The sequence below is a fragment of the Marmota marmota genome, unplaced genomic scaffold, assembly GCF_001458135.2.
Source record: "Marmota marmota marmota unplaced genomic scaffold, marMar, whole genome shotgun sequence".
Classification (NCBI taxonomy): Eukaryota; Metazoa; Chordata; class Mammalia; order Rodentia; family Sciuridae; genus Marmota; species Marmota marmota.
Window position 1 is genome coordinate 12,478,709 of NW_026000000.1, and position 25,518 is coordinate 12,504,226.

Consider the following 25,518-nt stretch of genomic DNA (forward strand, 5'->3'; position numbering starts at 1 on the left):
AAATTATTCTTCAACATGTCCAGAAATACTAAAACAAAACAAAACCTGCTGCTTTCATCTAGAAAAATTTGGGAAAAAACTTTTTCCCAAATCATCTTCTTCATTGCAACTACATTTACACTACATTTACCATTCTCATGTAAAATTATATATTTTTTGATTTTTTCTATAAAATAATTAGAACATTTTATATTTGAATCATGCTTAATAATTTATTTAAGTATTTAATGTTAATTCTCTTTTTGCAGGTAGTATTCCAATTTCATACCTCTGAGGTACTAGACCCTCATCCTCATTTTTTTTTTCATAAAAAATATAAAACTAAGCTAATAAAATGATGAAACAAGACTCTTGGTATCACTGCCATCTTAGTCATCAATCATTCAAATGAAGGCAAGATAGACACAGGTGAACTTCATTTAAAATTTCAAATATTGCTTAATTGATCTATTTAAAAACTATTATAATAGCAATAAATAGTATGCAGCAATAGCATATTTTACTATATTTGAGATAAAGAACCTAGTAATTAAGAATATATTCTTATTTGTGAAAATGGCAAAAATTGTAACTTAAAAACAAATTAATCTTTTTTTTGCAGGTTTGATCTTTAAAAAGTTATATTAGATTTCTTTAAATTATAAACATTTATATGTGGTTTAGTTTGTGGATGTCAATCATTCACTTATGATTAGAGGTAGAAAACTTGGGATGGTGCATGAAAACTTAAAATTTCTTAGAGTTTAAAAGATGAAAATTTCTTAGAAAGTAAGCCAAACCATCTCAAAGTATATGCTGAGTTATAAGCAGAAATATTCATTTTCTAAAATCTAATTTAAAGGCAGCTTTTCAAAAAAGTTGAATCAATTCATTTAATGAATAAAGTTAACAAATGAGTATCTCTTGAAAATGAACAACAGAAACTTTAAAAAAAATCTTAAATTTATTTTATTAACACAGATTACTGTCAACTTCACTTAACACACATTAAACAACTCTGTATTTTACCAAATTAAAAAGAAAATTATAACAGAAATCTGAGACCAAACGGGGAAAAAAAACATAACTAACCTCAGCTAAGTAGTTCTCCATGCTCTTATTTGAAGGCTTTGGGTTAGAAGTAGGAACCACTAAGTTTTCTCTTGGAAAATAACTTCTGTTGAGTACCAAACTATTATTAAGACTTCCAACACAAGAGCACTCTACGACAGGCCTTGGACTAACAGTGCTGAGTAAAGATCTGTTCTGTTTTTCCACAAGAAGTTGAGTATTGACATCCTCTAGTCTTTCATTAGCCCTGTGAAGATTGCAAAAGGAAAATATGTAGTATCTTATATTTCCCGAAAGGACTCATAAATGACTTGAATTTTTAAAAACTGACTTTTTAAATTAAAGTGTTTTATACAATTATTGGTTTAAAATTGTTTTAAAGAACAACAAACAAGTAATTCAAAGTAGGAGGGAGAGAAATGGCTATCAATGATGCACAGATAACTCATGGTGCTGTTTTATTTTATTTATTTATTTTTCTTTTTTGCAATTTGTATTTTCTTTTTTTTTTATTGGTTGCATGTTTTAAAGGGCTCTGCTTACAAGATTCTTGAGGATTTCATTAGGAATATTTGTATTTAAAGGGTAACTATGAGAGATGATGGATGTTAATTTTCTTGGCAATGACAGCCATTTTAGTATGTAAAATAGAACTCATATAGTACTCCTTAAATATAATTAAAAATATGAAACTGAAAAAAAAGCGGGGAATACTGTATTTACTCAACTATTTTAGGGATTTCAAAAACATTTCTCAAAGATATTTGCAAGCATTTGCTTAGACCATCTACTTCACCATTACTTTGAAGAAATTAAACACTTGACATCAACCTTTAGGGGATAGGTGAGACAGCCGGGTTGGTGATTAAAAAGAACTTAAAGCTGCTACTAAGGCAATTAGCTCATATAATAATTTCCAAGGCATCAGAGGAGGGACCGGCCCTTTCTGCCTTCTAAACACCCCTTCACATGACCAAGAACTTGTTTTTAATGACTTTGCAAATTATATTTCTCTCATCACTGTTACTCTTTTCCTATATCACATTTTGTTTTATTTATAGAGAAGAAAAACTTTAAAGAACTTTTTGTTTCTAGGTATACTTTAATATATTATAATATCAATCATCAAAATAAGGAAAATTAACTCATTCAGTGGCAGAATGTGCCTGGAGAGTGTTATTCATAGCAATTTACCCTTTGGGTTTATGTCATAATCTCCCCAAATTAGTTAAACTTGTTGATATTTTCATTTAAGGGAATGCTGACAAGTAATCTGATAATAATAAAAATTTCTTAAGACTAATAAATCAGGTTAGCCATATGAGAATATTAAGGGGTTAAAAACCATATAAAACCAAATCAACTAACCAACCAAACAAACAAATGAAGGAAGTAATATAAACTGTCCCAGAAAAGTTTTACTTTTAAAGGTAAGTTCATTTACCAGCAATATTTTCCAAAATTAAGTCAATAATTATCTTTTCCATCTTACTGATCTTATGAATCTAACTAAAGATTGTTTTCAGAGACAAATTAATGAACTTAATTTATTCTGTATGATTCTGTTTCAACTTACTTGTTTAGTTTATTCAGTAATGATTTTCTAATTTTAAATTCTTCTACATAGAGTTGTTTATATTTTTCCAGTTCTATTTTATTAGAATCTTCTTGTGTTTTTATTTTAGACAGTTCATATTCCAGGTCTTTAATTCTGAGTTCCATCTGACTTCTTATTGAGGCATTATTACTTTCTCTTAACTGTTCCAAATTTTCCTGAGATGCTGCTTGTGTCTAAAGCAAATTAAAAGAATAATTATAATCCAAACAATTATTATATATTTATTTCCTTTAGTTCTGAGTCAGTGACTTAGAAATAAATTCCAAATATATGAAAAAATATGCTGGAGTTTAAAATATTTATACCATCAATATCAACTGTATTAATCTAAATTATAAAAAATTGAATCATTTAGAATTTTATTTTTGCACAGTGTTGGGGATGGAACCCAGGGACTCAAACATGCCAGGCAAGTGCTCTACCACTGGGTTACATCCTGAGCCCTGAATCATGTTCATTTTAGTACTTATGTAATCCAATACTATAAAGAATTATAGAATCAATTCAAAATTTAAAAAAATCGAACAATGTAACTTAAGAACAATTCAAAAGTGGTATAATTACTACATCATAATTTTTTCTTTTTCTCCTAATAGTTTTGTTGGCATTAAGAGTCAAAAGATCAGTTTAATTATAATAATGAAAGAAACTGAATTTTTAAAAGGAATATCAGACATAATTTTCCTAAAAAGACCTACAAAACAAAGCAGAGAAAACAAAATGTATACATTCAAAATATAATTTGCAGTGAAATGAGTTAAAGCACATTATAAATTGACCTTTAAAAATAGATTCACTTGTTTTAATTTTTCCACTAAATCCTGTCTTGCTCTGTCTTCAATCTCCTGTTTATACTGTTCTAGTTGACCATGTTCTTCCATATTCTTCTTTTCTATATGACTTTTAAGGTTTACTACTTCTTGTTCTAATTTTTTTTTATTCTTCTCTAGTTTTTCACATTTTTTTTGCATAGTTTTCATGGATAATAGCTCCTGATGAAGAAACTGATTTTTTTTATCCAGATGTAGACATTTTGAAGATGCAGTCTCCAGTTTTGCTGCAAGATCATCAATCTGCATGAATAAAATAATAGCTTTATAATGAAGCAGGCTAAGAAGAGTCTAACACAAAACTAATAACAAATTCTGACATAAAATTGGTTGTGATCAAATATATTATATTCTTAGAATGTGGTTCCTTAAATTACTCAGAAAACCAAAAAGTTAATTAAAACTACCAGGAGCCACAAAAACATAATCTTTACACTCACAATATTTACCACAGAATATTAGCACTTGATCTTAGACTCTAATTTTTAAAAATAATTGTTTCATGTCTTTCCTTCTTTTTTTTGGGAAAATCTGAAATGATGACTTTATTTTTTGTGTTTCAATATGCATATTTTTATTAGTTACGTACACATGACAGTACAATGATCTTGACAATTCATATGTTTGAATCAAATGGGGTACAATTTCTCATTTTTCTGATTGTACAGGTTGCAGAATCACATTGGTCATACAGCATGTCTTTCCTTCTTAAAATAATTCCAAGACATCTCTCAGTAGAAAATCTCTTACTTTTTCCCTCCCATCCACACTCCCCATTATATATAAAGTTTTAGGGATAATCATATTGAGTTATATAGATCTACATTAATAGATGGCTTCCAGAACAACACTTTGAAAATAGACGTAAATAATGAAACTTGTAAATTTGGATATGTCATAAGTCTTTCTGAACTGCCAATGTTCTATGTTAATTTGAATTGCATTCTAAGAAGTACTGTTTCTTGGTAAGGAGGACATAAAATTTAGTGAAATAATCCATACATTTTTTTGGGGGGGAGGGGGCAGAAATTACTTAATTCCATAGCATAATCTTGTAGACTGTACCCACATAATCTTGATTCTACCCACATATTGAGGAAGCATACTAAACAAAAAATAACAAAAATTTGGTAGGATTTCAGTGGTACTGAGTTGGGAAAAATTAATTTCCTTTAGATACAATGATAAGAGTGGTGGTTTTAGTCTGATGTGGTGGTGCACTCCTGTAATCCCAGTGGCTTGGGAAACTGAGGCAGGAAGATCCTGAGTTCAAAGCAACGGTAAGGCGTTAAGCAAATCAGTGAAGCCCTGTGTCTAAATAAAATGCAAAGTAGGGCTGAAGATGTGGCTGGCTCAGTGGTTGAGTGCCCCTGCGTTCAATTAGGGGTACCAAAAAAAAAAAAAAAGAGTGGTGATTTAAAAAATATCTATAAATTCTTTGACATTTCTCACATGAAATTTCCTCTCCTGGATATGAATGAGTTGGACTTAATAACTGGCTTTTAGTGAATAGAATATGGTAGACTGCTGTGTGATTTCCAATGCTGGTTTAGAAAATGTGATATAGTTTGTGTAACTTTCTCTAGGGAAGCTTACCTTTAGAATCTACACCATATTGTGAGGAAGCCCAATTTATAGGTGAATCCTCATGTAGGTGGTCTAGTTGATTTGCTGTGCTAAAGGCCTAGTTAAAAGCCATATTCAACTGTCAGACATGTGAAAGAACAAGCATGGTTAAACTCCCCAGCTTCAGGTCACCCCAGCTAATTCCAAGTGGAGAAGAAAGGAGAGAGCATCACTGAACCTTGCCTGAACTGCAGATTGTTAGCAAAATAAATGTTTGAGACACTGAATTTTGAGGTGGTTTATTATATACCAATAACTGACCTAGATACTGACATTAAATATGAGTTGCCACTATTAAAAACAGCAGCAAACAAAAATATGTAGAATCAGGAGGTAGGGAGAAGTAGAAAGGACCTAGAAAAAAGAAACAAAAAGAAAAGCCAAAAAGTCTTTCAAAGCGATTATTAGGAAGCCTGATGGCCCCAAAAGAGACTACAGAAAGGGCTTCAAAGCCAATGAAGAAAAAATACTGAAACCTAGAAAGAAGAATCTTGATACATAGCAATTGAAAGTAAAACTGACATGAAAGAAAAGCTAAAGAAAGACTATTAAATAAAGGAATCAAGAATTATTGGGTTCAAATATCTTTTTCCCATTTGTAGTTATCTCCACACATCAAACTGTCAAATAATGCTAAAATAAATGGCCTATGGGATAATATCAAAACTGTAGTGCTACTTGGATCCATGTAAAGATGAATCCAAGAACATGACTGTAAGTCCCTTTATGAAGACTACAGGAAGACTGAAGGCAGTGCCTCAAAATTCTGTTAAGGATCATTAAGGTACATAAATCTTAAAGAAATTGTCCCAGTATATCTTCACAGGAAGCCCAAGGTGAAAAGCCTGTCACAAAAAGATTTGTCAAAGTGCCTTTTCTAATGGCACCAACCCCAATGAAATTCACAGTAGATTCAAAAGTTCTTAAAACAATGTAGTAGCAAAAACCCTGCTTGCTTGTTTGGACTGAAAGAGACGAGTGAAAATGAAGAGTCCTTTGGACCCTGGAAATTCCTCAGGGAAAAAAAGGTTAAAAAAAACCACTCAGCCCCCATCTGAACCTGATAAAGATGGTAAGATCTTGCACTTTGAGCTTGAACCTAATGCCATAATGACTGAGACTTGTAGCAAGTAGGCGCAATGTAAAAACATTGTGGAAGAAGACAGAGTGTACTAGTTTGAGAACATGGTATTCTTTCACACTTAATTCCATAAAATAGAGAATTTAGGGTTTGACTTGCTTGTAATGACTAGAGTGTGATAAAAATGGTGACACATGACCTTCAACACTAGTTTATAAAGCTATCTCATTCTGCTGACACTTGAAACCCAGTTGTGAGGAAGCTTAGGCAACAAAGAGAGCCTAGGCATACCAGTGTAGATGTTCCAGCTTCCTGTCTCAACTGAAGTTCCTGCTAGTGACCAGCACCAACAACCAAAACCAACCTGACATACTAGTGGGCAAACTTTAGGAAGATTCCAGCCCCCAGTCAATGAACTGTTCCCACTGAAGCTCAGGAGAGCAGAGACAATTTTCCTTGTCAAGTTTGAGAAGGAAATATTGTTTTAAGCCACTAAACTTTGGGTAATTTATTAAGGAACAATAAATACAGAAGATGGATTTAAAATAGAGATAATAATAAATGAAAACTTACATAGTAGAAATTATCTCCTTTAAAGTAGGATCTAATAAACACTGAAGCTAATTTATTAATGACAAACAATGCCAATGGGAAGCAGCAATTAGAAGAAAGACATCAAGGAATAAGTTTTTCTTGGGGCTGGGGATGTGGCTCAAGTGGTAGTGTGCTCGCCTGGCATGCGCGGGGCGCTGGGTTCAATCCTCAGCACCACATAAAAATAAAATAAAGATGTTGTGTCCACCGAAAACTAAAAAATAAATATTAAAAAATTCTCTCTAAAAAGTTTCCTTTAATTGCAAATTCTTATAGAATTTTCCCTAAAGTTAGGGAATATGGAAGAATGGGAAGCAAGGAGACATGATTTGAAGTATAATAGTTGAAAAACAACTAGAAATATTTGGTTTAATAATCAAAATCAGATGTTTTATCTGATTTAAATTAGTGGATTCCAAAAGAGAGAGGCAGCTTTGAGTATTTAGTAATTTAGTATTAAATTGTCATTTTTCTTTCCTCAGGGGCAATAAAACAAATGTACTATCTTTTGAATATAAAGAAATTGAATATAACTTCTACTTTATCTTATTTCAAGTTTGTTTATATAAAGAAGATCATCTCATCTTTGTTGTACTATATGCTTCTGCATATCAAAGTGGCTTTGAAATCTTGAAATTCATATTACTTCTTTATTATTTGTCTTTGATAAATTGCCTGAGCATTACCTGACTTTTAATTGCTGTACTGCTGAAAAATTCTTCCTTGTATGGGAAAATTCAATAATTCATAGGTGATTTGATAAATTATGAGTTAATAAAACAATGGTATAAATAGGAGACCGAATAAGCAGATCTTATGACGAAAATTTGATAGAAATGGGAACCAAGAGGGAAGCTCTGGGTAAGAATTTCTAAAGGACTGAATGTAGAAAAGGAAAGGTATGGACTCATCTTTGCAAGCATGACTTCCCATCATGTCATGAAGTCAACAAGGCACAAATTTCTTCAAGCAGCAAAAAGTTTCCACAGGAGCAAATTTAAATACATTCTGCAACATGGATCTTTTTTCAATTCAATTCCACTCATATGTACACAACCAAGAGAAATGAAAACATTTGCAAACACAATAACTTTTACATGCATGCCCATAGCAGCTTTATTAATAAAAGCCCAAAGTAGAATAACTGAGAGGTCCATCAGTTGATGAATGGACAAACAAAATGTATGGTATATTCATATAGAAGGATATTACTCAGCATTAAAAGAAATTAAGTACTGATACAACAAGAATGAACCTTGAAAACATTAAGTAAAAGAAGCAGTCATAAAAGAAATTAGACCACATATTGTATGACTCCATTGACATGAAATGTCTACAAGAGGCAAATCTATAGACATGCAATAGTTTGGTGATTCCATAAGTGGGGAAGGGGATGGGTGATAGTTTCTTTTTAGGTTGATAAAAATGTTCTAAAATTATGGTGATGATTGCACAAACATGCCAAAAGATTCTATCTGTGTGGTTTAAATAGCTAGATTTTATGGTATTTTTTTTTTTTAAAGAGTGTGTGTGAGAGAGAGAGAGAGGGAGAGAATTTTTTAATATTTATTTTTTAGTTTTCGGCGGACACAACATCTTTGTTTGTATGTGGTGTTGAGGAACGAACCCAGGCCGCATGCATGCCAGGTGAGCACGCTACCGCTTGAGCCACATCCCCAGCCCATGGTATGTTAATATTATCCCAACAAATGCATATATGAGTTTGTTGGGATGAACCCAATTACTATGTATAAAGATCTAATAAAAAATTCTCAATGAAAGAAAGAAAAAACTGATTTGGTACTCATGATTTGGGGTCATATAATAGTTTACTGCTTGATTTTAGGTTATTCGCCAGGGTTTAAGACATCATAAAATCAACATTATGCTCTTTTAATAGAAAAATCATACAAAAAAGTCTACAAAATTAAAAAAATCTTCATTTCACTGTGCAAAGTATTTTAAAGTTTATATTTCCCCAAATAAGCTTGATTTTTCCCAAAACTGATTAAAATTACCTTGTATATAAGCATATTAATTGGAATATCCATTTCAAATGAACTGTTTTTTAAATCTTCATGGAAACTAAACTCCCCATTTTCATACTTATTTAACTTTGTTTTTGTCATTTTTAAAAGTTTCTTAAACCTGAAAGAATGTAGAGAATGGGTAGAAGTTTTTAAAGAGTAAATATTTAATAATTATTATATATTAACAATAATATTCTAGCAAAATCATTAGATAATGTTTTATCACAGAAAAGAAACAGCTATAAATTATAATCTGCTCTCATCTGTTTTAACCCAACATTATTTGAAAGCATTCTAATGAAATTAGCATCTTAGATAAATATGAAGAAAAATTTTATGATATGTAAGGCAGACAAAGTGTTAATACAAACTCTTATAATTATCAATATGCATTTTATTGTTAATATAAAAATAACTTATTGTTAAATATTAGTTTTAACTCAGAGATCAGTAATTAAGGTAAAAAAGACATGTTTTAAGGGGATACAAAAATACACTTTGGACTCTGTTGATCATGATCTACATAAGAAGAAAACAGGACAGTGGGTATAGCTCAGCGATAAGCATGTGCTTAGCGTGTGAGAGGCCCTGGGTTCAATCCCAACAAAATATAGCAAAATAAAACAAAAACAAAATATCAAAGAAATCATTTAGAACAGAAAGAGGAAAAAAATCTTTGAAGTCTGAACTGAGGGAAAATAAAACTACAACAACAAAAACCAGGCAGAGTTTTATAAGATATCAACAGATAATGGGTAAAGGATATTACTCAGCATAAAAAGAAATTAAGTACTGATACAACAAAGATGAACCTTGAAAACATTATGTTAAGTAAAAGAAGCAAGTCATAAAAGAAATTAGACTTTTAAAAAAAATGTAGCAGGGTGTGGTGCATGCCTGTAATCCCATCAGCTCAGAAGGCTGAGGCAGGAGGATCGAAAGTTCAAAACCAGCCTCAGCAATTTAGCAAGGCCCTAAGTAACTTAGCTAGACTCTGTCTCTAAATAAAATATAAAAAGGGAAGGGGACGTGGCTCAGTGGTTAAGTCCCTGATAGGTTCATTCCCGTACAAAAAAGAGAGTTTTTTGCTAGGCTTTGTGTCAGAAAATGCAAGAGATGCAAAACCATAAAAATAGATAGTTAACGAGAAAAAAAATATTGACTAGAATCAGAGAATAAATTCAATTTCTAAGCAAATAAATAAAAAAGCAGTCATAGAAGTGGCTGTAAAGATAGACAAAAACATTGTCCTTTCCCCATCACCCCCTGCCTCTAGTGATAGAAACACAACTGTTGATTTAATTCTTCATTTTTAACTCAGACATATATATTTGTATGAGATATACGTATGATTAAGCCTTCCACATCTGTAGGTTCCATATCCAAGTATTCAACCAACTATGGATCAAAAATACTTGAAAATAAATTGTATCAGAACATGTACAAAACATTTTTCTTGACATTATTCTTTAAACAATATAGTACAACAATTATTTATATTACATTATGTATTAGGTAATCCAGAGATGATTTAAAGTATATAGGAAGATGGAGTACATGCAAACTGTACTATACCATTTTATATAAGGGGTTTGAATATCAATGAATTTTGTATCTGCAGGGTTCCTGGAACCAAACCCTGCACATTACCAAAGGCTGACTCTATATTGGATATGTATGTATGTGTGTAAGTGTGTGTATTAAACCTAGAATTTTAATAACATTTCTCATATACATATGGGAATAAAGAAGTATATCTCCACAATATATTTTATAATTAAAAAAAACAAGATAATTTTTGAAGTTGTTAAGGAATGACAAAGATAGGCTTTTAGATATTCAAATGTGTAAATACTGAAGACAAGGAATCAAAAAAAGAAAGCAAAAACATCTTCAGAAATAAAAATTCTAAGTAGATGATTAGAACAGTGCAATTGAGATTATACCCCAAAGGCACTTCTGGTGTTTCTAAAACTACTAGAGTAACTTGTTTAATTATGAAAATGCAGATATAAAATAAATTTATATTTAGATTTTAGTAAAATTACAGTAATATCAATTAATTATTAGCTAAAAAAGATTTGAAATATAAAATTTACCCAGTTAGCTCTTTTTCTAATTTGCCATTTTTCTTCTTTTCTTGATCCAAAGTATATTCCAGAGATTGTTTTAATTCTGTAAGTTTCTTTAATTGTTCCTTATCATCTTCAGACTTAAAAAATTTAAAAAATTTATTTAAAAAATGTAGACTCTTTTTTCTTAGAAATATTATTTCTCATGAATTCATGACTAATATGTGTTTAGATATTTCATAAATCTGATGCCATTATGGACAGACTTCAAAAATAATGATTTTCTTAAAATAGCTAAAACTCATCTACATTTTCATCATTTTCTTTTCTACAAGTTAAACTGCCATAATTTGTTCAAAATAGAAGTTTTTGCACATAAGTTATGAAGAAAAATGTTTCTTAAAGATTGGTTATATTTACATTTAGTTTCTAAACATGTTCTAGAAACATTTTCATCAGTAGTTCAAGAATATTCCAAATTTATTTAAATCATATTTAGCTAAGATAATTTTGGTGAAACTCCCATCTGATTCCCATTACATTTTTGATACTCACCTGACTCTGAAATGAGAAAAATACTTTTACTTTGTAAGCATTTCCCAAGGAGTTTCAAGCTATTTCTCTTTATGTTTTTTTAAAATATTTTTTTTAGTTGTAGATGGACACAACACTTTCATTTATTTATTTTTATGTGATGCTGAGGATTGAATCCAATTTCTCACACATGCAAAGCAAGCACTCCACCACTGAGCTACAACCCCAACCCTAAGTCTTTGATTGGTATACAAAAACATAACTTTTTCTTGATTCTTGTGGCTTTCTGTTTGTCCTCTTACATTATATTTTAATATTCTTTAGTATAAGATCTCAATTTAAAATATATTTTCACCACATTATCTTCTCTTACACTAAAAATCTGATTTTCTATAATTCCAATAAAAAAATTTGAGGCCCATCAATAACCTTTCTTTAAGTATTTCTGAGAAGTATTTTTTTTTCTCAGCAGCAATGATAACAGTGACCACAACCCTTCCCTCTGCTCCTTTAGACCCACTTCTCTTCTAAACATTGAAGTCCTTGATGTTTAGTTCTGTCCTTTCCTATTTGTCTTTTAAAATCATCAGAGTTCCTTATATCTCAAGACTTCAACAGAGATTTAAGACTCTCAAGACTGTCTAATCCACATTTCTAAACCTAACCTCATTAGTGAGATCATTTATAATTTTACTTCTTTCTTTTAGTTAACTTCTCATAGACAATAACCTCATAGGCTATGACTTGGTGTGGACAACTTCTGTAGATAGCAGTCTTATGCATTTTATTTTCTTTAAAGTTATTTTTTAGTTATAGGTGGACACAATACCTTTATTTTATTTTTTATGAGGTAGCTGAGGATAGAACCCAGTGACACACACATGCTAGGCAAGCACTCTTCCTAACTCTGTGCCACAACCCCAGCCCCATTATGCACTTTTATGATGAGTCTTACTGATGTTTGTTATGGTTTGGATGTGAGATGTCCCCTAAAAGCTCATGTGTGATACAAGAGGTTTAGAGAAGAAATGATTGGGCTATACCATTAACCTAATTAGTGAATTAATCCCTGATGGGATTAAACGGCAACTGGAGGCACGGGGTGTGTGCTAGAGGAAGTGGTTCACTGGGGACATGGCTATGGAGTAATATATTTTGTATTTGGAGAGTGGAGACCAACTCTCTCTGCTTCCTGATCACCATGTGAGCTGCTTCCCTCTGCCACACTCTTCTGCCATGATGTTCTGCCTCACCTCAAGCCCTGAAGAATGAAGCTGGCCTTCTATGGACTAAGACCTCTGGAACCATGAGTTCTCTAATAAACTTTTCCTAATCTACAGTTGTTCTGGTCAGGTCCTTTAGTCACAGCAGCAAAAAAGCTAACTGAAACAATGTTACTTTAAGTAATAGTTTTCTAATTTGGGGAGTGGCAGGGAGGTTCTCACCCTTAGGATGATGACCAGAATACTTCATCTTGTTTTTCTTTCATAATGCTAAACATTTCCATGAAGCTTGTTAGTTGTTTGCTTTTGTTTCCTTTTAGGTAATTTCTTATAAAGACATAACATTAAAGAAGTCTTGTTCTCAATTTCCTTTCAGATGTATACTCAACCATATTGTGTGGAAGCCTGAGTCAGTTATAACTCTCCATTCTTTCCAGTCTAGACTTTTCTTTATCTCTAAGTTGTGTATATCAAATGTCTCAACCCAGGTAAACTAGCATAGAGACCCACAAAACAAGAACTTTCTGCAGAAAGTTAGGGGTTACTGATTGAGTTGGCTGAAAGGTGTCTCTCATGAAATTTCTGATTGAATCCAATTTTTAAAAAAATTTTTATTTAATAAGAGTAGACTTCAAAGTAGTTAATTACTATGTCATACTCCTTAATAATTTCTTTGGGAATCTTTAGAAGATCCCTCATTATTTTTGAGTAAGTTCAATAGTTTTGGGTACTATTACAAATTTATTTAATTTTTTATACCTTATTACATTCTAGTTCTAGTTAGATGTTCTAGATAAATGTTCTAGTTCCCCTGACAAGTGTATCTATATAATGGAATTGCATGAATCTAGCTGCAATGACTTAAGGAAACCAATTAGGGACTAGGGTTGTAGCTCAGTGCTTACCTAGCATGTGAAGCACTAGGTTTGATTCTTGCACCATTTGTAAATAAATAAATAAAGGTTCATCAACAACTAAAACAATATTAAAAAAAAAAGAAAAAAAAAAAAAAAGAAACTGTTAGTGGAAGCAAATAACTCATTGCTCCAGTTTAATGTTCACAATGCAATCTTGTGATCATAATTCTTACAAAGGAAATATGAATAATAGAATTCTACTTTGCTTGGTAAAGAGCTATATGATTTTTGGGCTGGGATACAGTTCAGTTGGTAGAGTGCTTGCCTCACATGAACAAGGCCCTGGGTTCAATCCCAGCTACCCACCCTGCCCACAAAGAGTTATATGATTTTTATTATACATCAATAAAATGGCATCCTGAATTGATGTATCATCAGTCCTTCTGAGATTGGACTGTTAGGTCTTTGAAAGGCTAATGAACAAAAGATGAATGGAAAAATATTATTTCTGAACCTATAAGTCTAGGAGCACTATGTTACTCTGTAAGTTCCTATTAAAGCAAGAAACCAAGCCAACTTTTTCAGTGGCATCTGTCGTTTTTTTTTTTAATCCAAAGAGAAAACATATCCCTTTGGGTAAAAATGCTTGTATAATGACCTCTTATTCATTCTTAATGAGGAATACAAAGTATTTCATTCTAAAAACATCACTGAAAGGTTTAGATTATGAGAAAAATTCAGAATTCTAAATCAAATAATTACTTAAATTTATAGGAATAAAAAGTTATTCTTATTCTAAAATATTATCAGGGACTCTAACAGATACTTGCATACTAATGCCCAGAACAGCATGACAACTCACATGTCTATTAATGGATGAACAGATAAACAAAATGTGAAATGTGTAAAACACTGTTTTTTAAAAATCTTACTATCAAAATAATTTATACATTTAGTCAACTTCTACAGGGAGGACTTAACAATATTATCAATGTAAACACACAAATATTTTTATCAATGAGATTTTTCATATTGCCTAAAATATTCCTATATACTACTGAAGAAATAAAAAATTCCATTTTAGCATGACACAGATTAATAAGAGCTTGACTTACCAAATTTGCACTTAACAGGTTTTTCTGAAGCTGTTCAATTTTTCCTGTTTGTTTTTTTATTGTATCTTTTAACTTAGAATTTTGGATTTCAAGCCTAAAATGTATATTTTAAAATAATTATTCTTACAACAATTTTTAAAATACTACATAATTTTTGGAAAAACATCTGAAAGAGTACCTAAATTCTTCAAAATTTGGAAAGACATTAATTTGGTAACTATTATTTTTCAAGCTAAGTTTATTGGATAATGTATAAATATCATGCACTTTTTTCTTTTGGCAGTACTGGCTTCATAATGCAAAGCATGAGCTTTAATACAGAGCTACAACCCCAACCCTAAATTATGCACTTTAAGTAACTTAAGTCTGAACTTTCCTCCTGACTTCATACAGCTTTGTTATAGTAACTGATATAATTCTCATACTACACTGCTTATTTTAATTATACTCAAGTTATTTGTATGCTGCTTATACTTTTGTAAGTGATCTTGCATCTTCTCAACACATTGAGCAGCCTCTGTGTGTTGATCCTCTGCTTCTTGTAACTATAACAAAGAAAAAAAAATGGTATCAATAATCAAGTATAAACTTATCTATCACTTGTTTTTTACTTTTTGCTAAACTTTTGTTAGGATATAGACATACCCCTTAATTTGCATATTGTATCTATTTTTGTGCTATAAATGCAGATGCAGAGTTAACTGAGTTGTTGCAGTAGAAATCTAATGGCCCACAAAGCCTCAAATAATACTGACTCTTTATGAAAAAGTTTACAGACCCCTACTCAAAGGCTGAAACACATTACTCTTGCTTTTGCTGTTTTTTTGTGGTGCTAGATCTTGAGTCCAGGCCCACTCTGCCTGGGGATATACCCAGACCTCTTGCTTTTAAACTAACAAAACTGAAAAAAATGGAGAAAAATAGAAAATTCCTTTACATTTGTATTTTTGTATTCCAAGTACCACCTACCCAACTATGATTTGAAAAGTCTATCTATCTATCTATCTGATCTCTCTCTATATATTTATAACTATATATATATATATATATATATATATATATATATATATATACATACAGATATAGATATATATGGTCATATATATATGACCACATTTATGCCAGTAATGACAAAAATTAATACTATGCAGTAGGTGACAACTAGATGTTTCACTGAATAATTTGAGAGGCTGTATCTACACAGAAGCCAGAATGCTGGGGTTTGAATCTTAGCTGGCCAGTCACTAAGTTGTGTGATCTTGAGTAAATTAAGTTTTTGTGTCTCAAGTTTCTTCATCTGTCAAGTAACAAAAATAATAGTATTTACTTACTGGACTGCTGGGAAGAATAAATAAGGGAATAGACATAAAGTACTTGAAGAGTATGTGGCACATACTGAGCTATACATAGTATTAGCAAAGAACATTAACCTTCCTTATCAAACTAACCTCCAGAAGATAATTAAAATCCTTTTTTTTTGTGCTAGGGATTAAACCCAGTGGTGCTTAACCACTGAACCACATCCCCAGTCCTTTTTACTTTTTATTTTGGGACAGGGTCTTGCTAAGTTGCTTAGGGCCTTGCTAAGTTGCTGAGGCTGGCTTTGAACTTATGACGCTCCTGGGCTTCAGGAATTATAAGTGTGTTCCACTCTTTTTTTAGTATCTTTGTCACCCATTCTCCCACTTGGGCTGCTATACAAACTCTGTTTAACATAATTTTAACTGTTGTTGATGAGAGATGACTTGTCTTAAATAAAGATAATAAGGAGTCAGATCTTTACGAGGCTGTTCCCCAAACACTTCAAATCTGGTAGATGCAATACCTACTACAGAACTGAACTGGAATACAAACAACAAGAACAACAACAAAAACAACAACATCGCCTGACTGGACCACTATCATTAAGTATATCTTGGGAAGGCTCAGGCAACAGGTAGCCATGACAAAGAGCGTAAATAAAATATAACAGCTATAGCAGGGGTCTACTGAAGACTCCTTAGCCTGGCTAAAAAGAATATACCAGAGTTACAGATAGTACAGATAGTACCTTGACAATGAGGCCCCTGAGTATGCATGAATTTTCAATATGACCTACATACATTAAACAAAAAGCACTCCTGACATCAGGTGTGAGCTTTAAAAGATTAAAGGAGCCATGGGTATAAACCCTTCTCAGCTGGTCTTTAATGACCAAGAAATTAAAAGGGCTAAGCAGGTCATCATCTTCACTCAAAACTCGGAGCCTAATACTGGGTGCTTAACCTGAAAAAGAAAAAGGACCTTAGTTAAAGACTAATGCACATATTGTAAAGAAAATCAGCATTGGAAGAAACACTGTCCCAAACTCTTTTTATTTTATTTATTTTTTGGTAATAGTGACTGATTCCAGGGGTGCTTTAACCACTAAGCCATATCCCTAACCCTTTTCTGTTTTTTATTTTGAGACAGGTTCTTGCTAAATTGCTTAGGGCCTAAGTTGCTGAGGCTGGTCTTTAACTTGCAATCTTCCTGTCTTAGCCTCCCAAGTCACTGGGAATACAAGTGTGTGCCACCACACCCAGCTCCCAAATTCTTATTTTTTATTTTTTTTGGTCTAAATTCTGAAGTAATCAGCTCAATGAAGAACAAAACCATCAGATGGTGACTTTACTGAGGACTAAGGTACCCTAGGAGTTCCCATAACCCTTTGGGTCCAATCATTATCTCTTCATAGGAGTCCCAGGTATAAATGCCAGTAGGAACAAACCCTTAACCTTCCTAATTGACATGGGCTCTCCTCTTTCAGTCTTGCTGATCCCCTGACAAAGAAATAAGATTGTGTGCCTATTATAGGAGTACAAGGAAAACTCTGAGAACAGGTTTTCCTGCAGCCTCTGGAATACAGCTTAGAAGACTTACACTTAACAGTTTTCTTCAATGCCCAGTTTCACTCCTAGGCAGGGACTTGCTCTGCAAACTAAATGTCTACATAAGCCTTTCCCTGGGAAAAATAGCAAATGCAAGTGCAAATCCCATTCTGAGTAGGCACTTTACCTCTAGCTGATGTTGATCCAAGAGAAGCTATTTGAGAGTGAGTCAATATCCCCAGAATTCCACCAACATATTATTCAAGAAATATGGGCTGATGGTGCATTAGGCAGAGCTAAAAATGCCTTGCCCATTAAGATCGTCCTAAAAGGAGGTACACCAACTCCTGCCTTAAAACAATAACTCCTTATGATGGAGACACTTGAAAGAGTTCAACCTATACTCTAAAAGTTTTTAAAGTATGGTGTGATCAGCCTTTGTACTGCTGGCAAAGAAATCTTGATTTGAGGAATATTGCTTTGTTCAGGATCTGCAGGCTATTAATGAAAACATCCAAGACATTCACCCAACAGTGTCTAATACTTATATCCTTCTAAACGCCTTTCCTGGCAAAGTACAAATAATTTATTGTCTTTGATTTAAAAAATGCTTTTTTTTGCATTGCTCTGCAAAGAGCATATTTTTTTGCCTTTGAATGGACACATCCCTAATCAAAAGCCACCCTTCAATACTGTTGGGCAGTGCTTCCTCAAGGATTGAAAAACTTGCCCACGATCATTGGAGATATATTGGCTAATAATTTAAGAATGTTACAACTAAACCAGGGAACACTACTACAATATGTAGATGACTTGTTAATCACCAGTCTGACTTTTCTTTCTTTCTTTTTTTTTTATTGGTTGTTCAAAACATACCAGTCTGACTTTTCAACTTGCTTAGGGCCTAAGTTGCTGAGGCAACTGTCCAGACTCTAAACTGCTTTGCTGAGTATGGAGACAAAGTATTTTCCCTCTGAAGTGCAGGTTTGCAATGAGTTATTTACCTAGGGTTCCAATTATAGCAAGGTCAATGAAGCCTAGTGGATGACCAAAAGAAGGCTTTATTGCTCACATCCAAGCCCCTTCAGCACAACATTAAGTTATGAGAATTCCTGGAGATGACAGGGTATTGTAGAATATGGATACCTAAATTTGGGCCTATAACAAACCCTTTATATAAAGCTGTACTTAGAACAGATCTTGAATCCTTGATCTGGAAAATAGAATGTCAAACTGCTTTCAAAGTCCCTCTGGGTTGTCCAACCTAGAGAAGCCCTAAACTTAAATGTTGTATGTACAAAATGCACAAAATTGGTTTGGAATTCTTAACAATTACTGGAGGAAGTTCCCCAATTTGAAGCTTACTTTTCAAAACAATTAGATCACACAGCCAAGGGATGGCCCTCTTATCTCCTGGCAGTGGCAGCCACTTATGATTTGCTAAAGGAAGCTGAAAAGTTTACACTTGGACAGCTTGTATGTACCATAACCAGGTCCTAACTTTGTTGGACCAAAACCGAAGGATATTGGCTAACGAAGGGAAGGGTGGGTAAATATCAGGCTATCCAGTTAGATGAACTAAATGTGACCCCAAGCAATATCAGCTTTAAACCTGGCTACCTCATGCTGTCAGTCTTTCATTCCAAGTTCCCTACATCCAGCTCTGTTAGTCAGAATTACCTACAGAAGAAATGATTACCCATTTCCTTTGAAATGGAAAGGGAACTTACTGGGGAATTGTAGGAGGACTCAATTTTCACCTAAATGACAACATTTTGTCTCTCTGACCTGCCTTTTTTGAAGTTTTTCTTTTCCTCAGTTTGCCTTAAATTCTACGATCATCAGTCTGATAAAAAACATTCTGGAAAGCAAATGGAGTGTGCTCCTTCTAAGATCATAGGCCTGAGAGATAAATATCCTATGAAGCAAATGGAAATAACCTTATGAGTTTCTGAAACTCCTACACATGGAATGAAGACTCTCTCATTGATAAGTTTTAGTGTGCTGTGCAAACTCCCAATTTACACCTTTATTCTTTTCCTCTACTTATAACCCAAGATGGCTACTGACACTCCAAAGATAGCTCTTAGATCTGTCTTCCCAGTGTGACACACTGAAAGTAAAATTCTATTTCCTGCTGGTTTGTTGGAACCTCTGGTGTCAGGCCAAGACCTAGGACTCAATAACAATGTAGCATATCAGAAAAGCTGTAGCCAGAGCTTTTTGATTGGTAAAGTACTAAAAATCTATAAATCCCTGTTATAGTTACATAATAAAGGAAGTCAAATCTAGATTTTTTTTTATAGTGAGAAAAATATTGGCATTTGACAAAACAATTCTCTTGTTAGATTTAGTGCTTTCAACTTTATATTTAATTGCTTAAACTATGGGTAGAATAAAAGTCTTATGCCAATGTCTCAAAGATGTTACTGGCATAGTATAAAGTACTTAATTTTATCCTAATGACTGCAAAAGCAAAAATATTTTCAATTTATTCAAGGGTAAGTGAAGTGCATATCAGATACTGTTCCCCACTTTGGTAAATGTATACTTAAACAAGATTTTATTCTCTTCCAAAAATTAATACCAATGTAAAATTTAGGGCTAAATTTTTCTACAGGGACAAGTACTGAAAAGAGCAAGTTTGATCTTTGTTTTGAGAGAAAACATCAAGAAAAAGAGCAAATTTTGAGCCAATTCTGAATAAATGAGGCCAAATGAATAAAAACTGAAAGGTAGAAAGGACAGCATAAATAAGGCAGAAAAGAGTGGTGAAATCAGCCCAATAGCAGAGGATAAAATTCAATGGCAGGGGAATAAAAACATGTTCACAAAAGTTCTTTTTAAAAACTTTTAAATAAATGTTAACAGCAGCATTATTAATAATAGCCCCAAACTAGAATCAACCTAAATTTCATCAACTGATGAATAAAAAAGTGGCATAATCATATAACAAAATATTACTTGATGAGAGAAAGAAATGAAGTACTGACACTTGCTATAACAGAGATGGATTCTGAAAACATTATGCTAAATGAAAGAAGCAAGTCAAAAAGGATTTGGCTGGGCGTAATCCTAGCAGCTCTGAAGGCTGATACAGGAGGATTTGAGTTCAAAGCCAGCCTCAGCAATTTAGCAAGGCCCTAAGTAACTCAGTGAGACCCTGTCCCTACTCTTACTAAAATACAAACAAAATAAAACAAAACAAAACCAAAAACAAAAATGGGCTGGGGATGTGTCTCACTGGATAAGTGCCCCTGAATTCAATCCCTGGTGCCAAAAAAAAAAAAAAAGACTAAATATCGCATGACTCTATTTATGTGAAACATCCAACAAGGTAATTAGATTAGTAGTTTCTCAGGACTGGGGAAGATGAAGGGACTGGGGGGTGGGGGTGATAATAGCTAGGAAATTTGGGGTTTCTGTTCAAGTTGATGAAAATGTTCTAAAATTGCATGGTAATACAACTCTGAATATATTAAGAGACTATAAATTTTATGATTAAAATTGGTGAACTGTATGGTACGTTGTTATATCTCAATAAAGATGCTTTTTAAAAAATCCAAAGGCAGAATCTAGATAATTTTCTTATTCTCTACTTTGGATACAAATTCTATACATGATTTGAATATTTCTATGATTTTATAATGTCTAAAATGAAAGAAAAGAAACTGAGGGAAATGCCTAATGTTTCAAATAATTTTAAGATTAATCTAAAACTTTTGCATTTTTGAGAAAAGTATAATGGCTTTTCTGTGCAAATCATCTTGAAATCCACAAAATAAATACATACAGATTCTGTATCTATTCACAACAGGGAAGAAATAAGGTAATTTTCTAAAACATTCCATTAAACATTATTCTCTGATTTAATCTGCCTCACCTCAGAATGGCAATAATCACTAAAAAAATACTATTTAAGAGAAATATGTCTCTCTCAACTTCTGTGATGTATGATGTAAAATTCTCAAATTTCCTAAGGGTAAATATTTTAAGGAAAGATGTATGAAGTTATAAGAATGCAAGTTAGAATTTAAGAAATAATTGCATTACAAAGATACTAAAATTGTAATAACATTAATTATAATGAAAAGAGAAAAGCTTGTTCGCTGGAATTAGTATCACAAAACACTTTTAAACTGTCAATTAACTACTGACATGTTAAATTTCATACGTACTTGACTTCTTATTTGAGCTAGTTTTTTCTTTAAATCCTGTGTCTCATCCTCCAAACTAATGCGATAACGTGATGAAACTTCTAGTGAAGCCTCTGACATAGATTGTTTTTTCAGGGTATCAGCCAGTTCTTGTTGAAGTTGTCTCACAACTGCCTGATAAGATATTTCTATTACTGATTTTATAAATCACATTAGTATTAAATTATATTAATAAAATATCACCACAACTCACCTTTCTCTCAAGTGTGTATGTACTTCTGTTTATTACTGAATTCAATTGTGTATGCAGAAGGCATGGTCTTCCTGCCTAATACTATTCTATTCCCTTTATATTAGATTCAGTCTTCTATCCACTCTTCCCCTGATGAAGTTTTAATTTAAAAACATACTGAAGTCTCAAAAAGAAATAGGTACATGGGCAGAAACGGTGGTGATGAGTTTTTACACAGTGTGACATGCTCCTCCTTTTTTATTAGAGGCACAATAAAATTCAGGGTTCCTCACATATTCAATTCTTTGCTTGAATCCTTCCAATAGATTATTTTTCCTTCTTCCCTCCCTCCCTCCCTCCCTTCCTTCCTTCTTTCCTTCCTTCCTGTCACCAAGGATTGAATCCAGAGGCACTTAACCACTGAGCCACATCCCTACCTTTTATATTTTTACTTAGAGACAGAGTCTCCCTAAGTTGCTTAGGGCCTTGCTAAGTTGCTAAGGCTGGCTTTGAACTTTCAATTTCCCTGCCTCAGTCTCCTGAGCCAATGAGGTTACAGGTGTGCACCGCTGTGCCTGGCTTAAAACATGTTGGGCTGGGGATGTGGCTCAAGCGGTAGCGTGCTCACCTGGCTTGCGTGCGGCCCGGGTTCAATCCTCAGCACCACATACAAACAAAGATGTTGTGTCCGCCAATAACTAAAAAATAAATATTAAAAAATTCTCTCTCTCCCCCCCTCTAAAAACAAACAAACAAACAAACAAACAAACAAAAACATGTATATAATTTGTAATGATAAGATTAGGTCATTGGCATACTCAACACCTCAAACATGAACCATTTCTTTGTGCTGGAAATCAAGGCTATCCTATATTTCCTGGAACCAAGATATGTTTTTGAGCTGATATAGCAAATAAATTTATAATCTATATATTTTTATATTCAACTTATTAAACATCTAGCCATAGTGAAATAATATTTTTTGAGTTTTTTTTTCAGGAAATTTGAAAAATATTCATCTTTCTTAATACTTACTTCTCTTTCTGCTTTTTCATTTTCATATTGATACAGCCTTTCTTTTAAATGATTACATTCATTGATTAACTCCTTATTTCTGTCTTCTAGCATGAGATTTTGTTTTTTACTCTCAGCTTGAAGTTTCTTTACAATGTCATGAAATTGGTCTTGGATATTAATTACTGTCTTTTCTTTATTGTCAGCTTTGTTTTGAGCATCATCTAATTGTTGTCGAAGCAATGTATTTTCACTTTGTAGTTGAGATAATCTCTCCTCTAAAGATTCTTGCTTACCAACATATTTATTCACCTTACATTGTTCATTTTGATACATACATTCAATTTCCTTCATTTGGCCCTGTGTTTGGTTTAGGTCCCTTTGTACCTGTTCTAAAACCAAAGTCTTTTCTCTAAGAGCATCTTTTGTATGGTGGAGTTCAATTTCTAGACTATTGAATTTTCTTTCAGCTTTCGAAAGCTGTTGGGAAAGAATCTCATTGTTATCTTTTAGATTAGATATACTGAAATTCATCTTATCCTGTAAACGAAAACACTCATCTCTTGATCTCTGGAAAGCAAGTTCTATGTCTCTTTTTGATGCCTGACTTTCATCATAATCATGGATAGCAGCAGCCAGTCTAGAACGGTATGATTCAACTTCTATTTCCAGTCTTTCCTTGTTTTGTTTTTCATTCTCCAGTTTAGAATTTAGCATTGTATTCTGAGCTGTCAGGATACTAAGGTGTCCATTATATTGGAGTACTGTTGTTGTAAATGTTTCCTCATTCAGTTTTATTGTCTTTTGAAGGTTATCATTCTTTTCATTTGCAATTTCAACATCCTCAAGATATTTCTTTTCCTTTTCCTGGTTCTGATTTTTTATTGTGTCTATTTCTAGTCTTATCATGGAGATTTCTTTCTGCAAACTGTGACTTTTATGCAGTAAATTTTTTTCTTTTTCATGACTAATAGAAACCTAAGTTTAAAAAAAAAAAGGAGACAGGTATTACTCAATGAAATGACATATCACAATGTGTTCTGAAATTAAATAACAACCTGCCTATTTATATAATGAAAGAGTTGCAATCAATGGATAACCAAAAAAAAACTTGTTCTAAACTTCAAACCTTGAAGCTCCCGTTCGCCTGCTTCTCGCAGACAAACTGCTGTGACTCAGCACTAAACAATCCCGCTGAAACAACTGGTCGGCCCTTCTGCACCTACGGAGGTAAATGCCAACCTAGCCTTCATAGGCAGTGGCCACAGGATTGAAACAGGGCTTGGAAGAGCCAGTCAGAACCCACCCATTGCATTGGTCACCCGGCAAAGGGAAACGAACTGTCGCCATTTGCATGGGATACCACCATGGCAGAGAACTGACCTCACAAGAATGCGGCGGAGGAGATAACTTCATTGAAACCAGCGGCGACAGGTGTGTAACCCCCTAGCCTTCCCTCTCCTCACAGCGGGGAAACCTTAAGGGCCCCTCCCAGCTCTCCCGTGAACGCGATAGCCAGAACGAGGGAATCAGGAGTGGCGCGGGACCCGCGGCGCGGAACTCCCGGCTACCGCTCCCACCAGTGCTGACAACTGAGGTCTCTTGCACCAGCTACCGGGGGAGTGGCTACCGGAGGGCAAGCAAATTTCGCTGAGCGTTCTCAGCCCCAAGCTCTACAAAGTTAGGGTCTAAGGGAATGGCAAAAAGGGAGAGTGTGCCCAGTTGTTCATTAAAACAGGGCTCCCGGGAGCAGCAGACCTGGCGTGTAGCCAGTATTGTGGTGAGCGTCACCGGTGAGCGGGGCCTGGCTTGAGGAAAAGTGGGGAAGTGACTAGATACAAGAGAAGGCCCTAGGCACTCAGGATTGGAGACCCGCCCAGTCTGGGAGGAGAAGCTGCTGCACAGTGATTGGTTCCCGCGTATTGAGAGGAGAAGCATGGCCCGGTGGGCACAGCTCCACCTACTGGAAGAGAAGTTAATCAAACTCTAAGACTGCATTTATTAATTTTTTTTTTTTAATTTGGTTTTTTTTTTCACTTTCATTTTTTTGTTGTTGTTTTTAAAATTTCTTTTTTTTTTAAATTTTTTTTCTTTTTTTATTTTCTATTTTTTTTCTTTTGTCTTTTCATTTCTTTTCAATTTTCTTATTCCCCCTTCCTTGAATTCTACCTGCCTACTCTCATTCTCTTTAGTGACTTCTTCCCTTCCCTTCTAATACCTTTCATCCCAAGCATCAAATAAATTAATAGGAGTAAACAGTAACTCAGCAGTCAAACAGAACAAGAAGTAACATGAGCAGCATGAAAAAGCAAGGAAGAAAAGGAGTACAAACAATGCAGGACAGCCTAAATATTCAGGAGGACCTAGAGTCATCAGAAAAATGGTCATATAAAGAACTCAAGGAATACCTTAGACAGATGGAATGGAACCTTGAAGAGGATATGAGACAGCAAATTCAAACAGTGAAAGAACACACTGAAATTGAATTACATAAACATATAAAAAGAAGTTAAGCATCTTTATCAGAAGATAGAGATTATAAAAAAATCAAACAATAATTCTAGAAATGAAGGAAACTATAAACCAAATTAAAAACTCAAATGAGAGTATCACTAACAGAGTGGAGCAAGTAGAAG

The 25,518-nt window shown here is 33.5% G+C and overlaps 1 protein-coding gene across 14 annotated transcripts in view; it reads right to left on the reverse strand.

Moving 5' to 3' along the window:
* LOC107153403 (ankyrin repeat domain-containing protein 26) overlaps nucleotides 1-25,518 on the reverse strand; it is a 113,011-nt gene that overhangs the window by 10,750 nt on the left and 76,743 nt on the right. For 11 of the 14 annotated variants that reach the window (XM_048807580.1, XM_048807578.1, XM_048807574.1 and 8 more), the window contains 9 exons: nucleotides 22,904-23,860; nucleotides 21,658-21,810; nucleotides 15,105-15,175; nucleotides 14,631-14,724; nucleotides 10,929-11,041; nucleotides 8,818-8,947; nucleotides 3,448-3,741; nucleotides 2,627-2,841; nucleotides 1,072-1,297 (listed from right to left, as the gene is read on the reverse strand). In XM_048807580.1, coding sequence (XP_048663537.1) covers nucleotides 1,072-1,297; nucleotides 2,627-2,841; nucleotides 3,448-3,741; nucleotides 8,818-8,947; nucleotides 10,929-11,041; nucleotides 14,631-14,724; nucleotides 15,105-15,175; nucleotides 21,658-21,810; nucleotides 22,904-23,860 — 2,253 coding nt within the window. Of the gene's footprint in view, nucleotides 1-1,071; nucleotides 1,298-2,626; nucleotides 2,842-3,447; nucleotides 3,742-8,817; nucleotides 8,948-10,928; nucleotides 11,042-14,630; nucleotides 14,725-15,104; nucleotides 15,176-21,657; nucleotides 21,811-22,903; nucleotides 23,861-25,518 lie in introns of those variants that run through there. The other 3 variants (XM_048807581.1, XM_048807586.1, XM_048807588.1) reach the window with 3 other exon arrangements.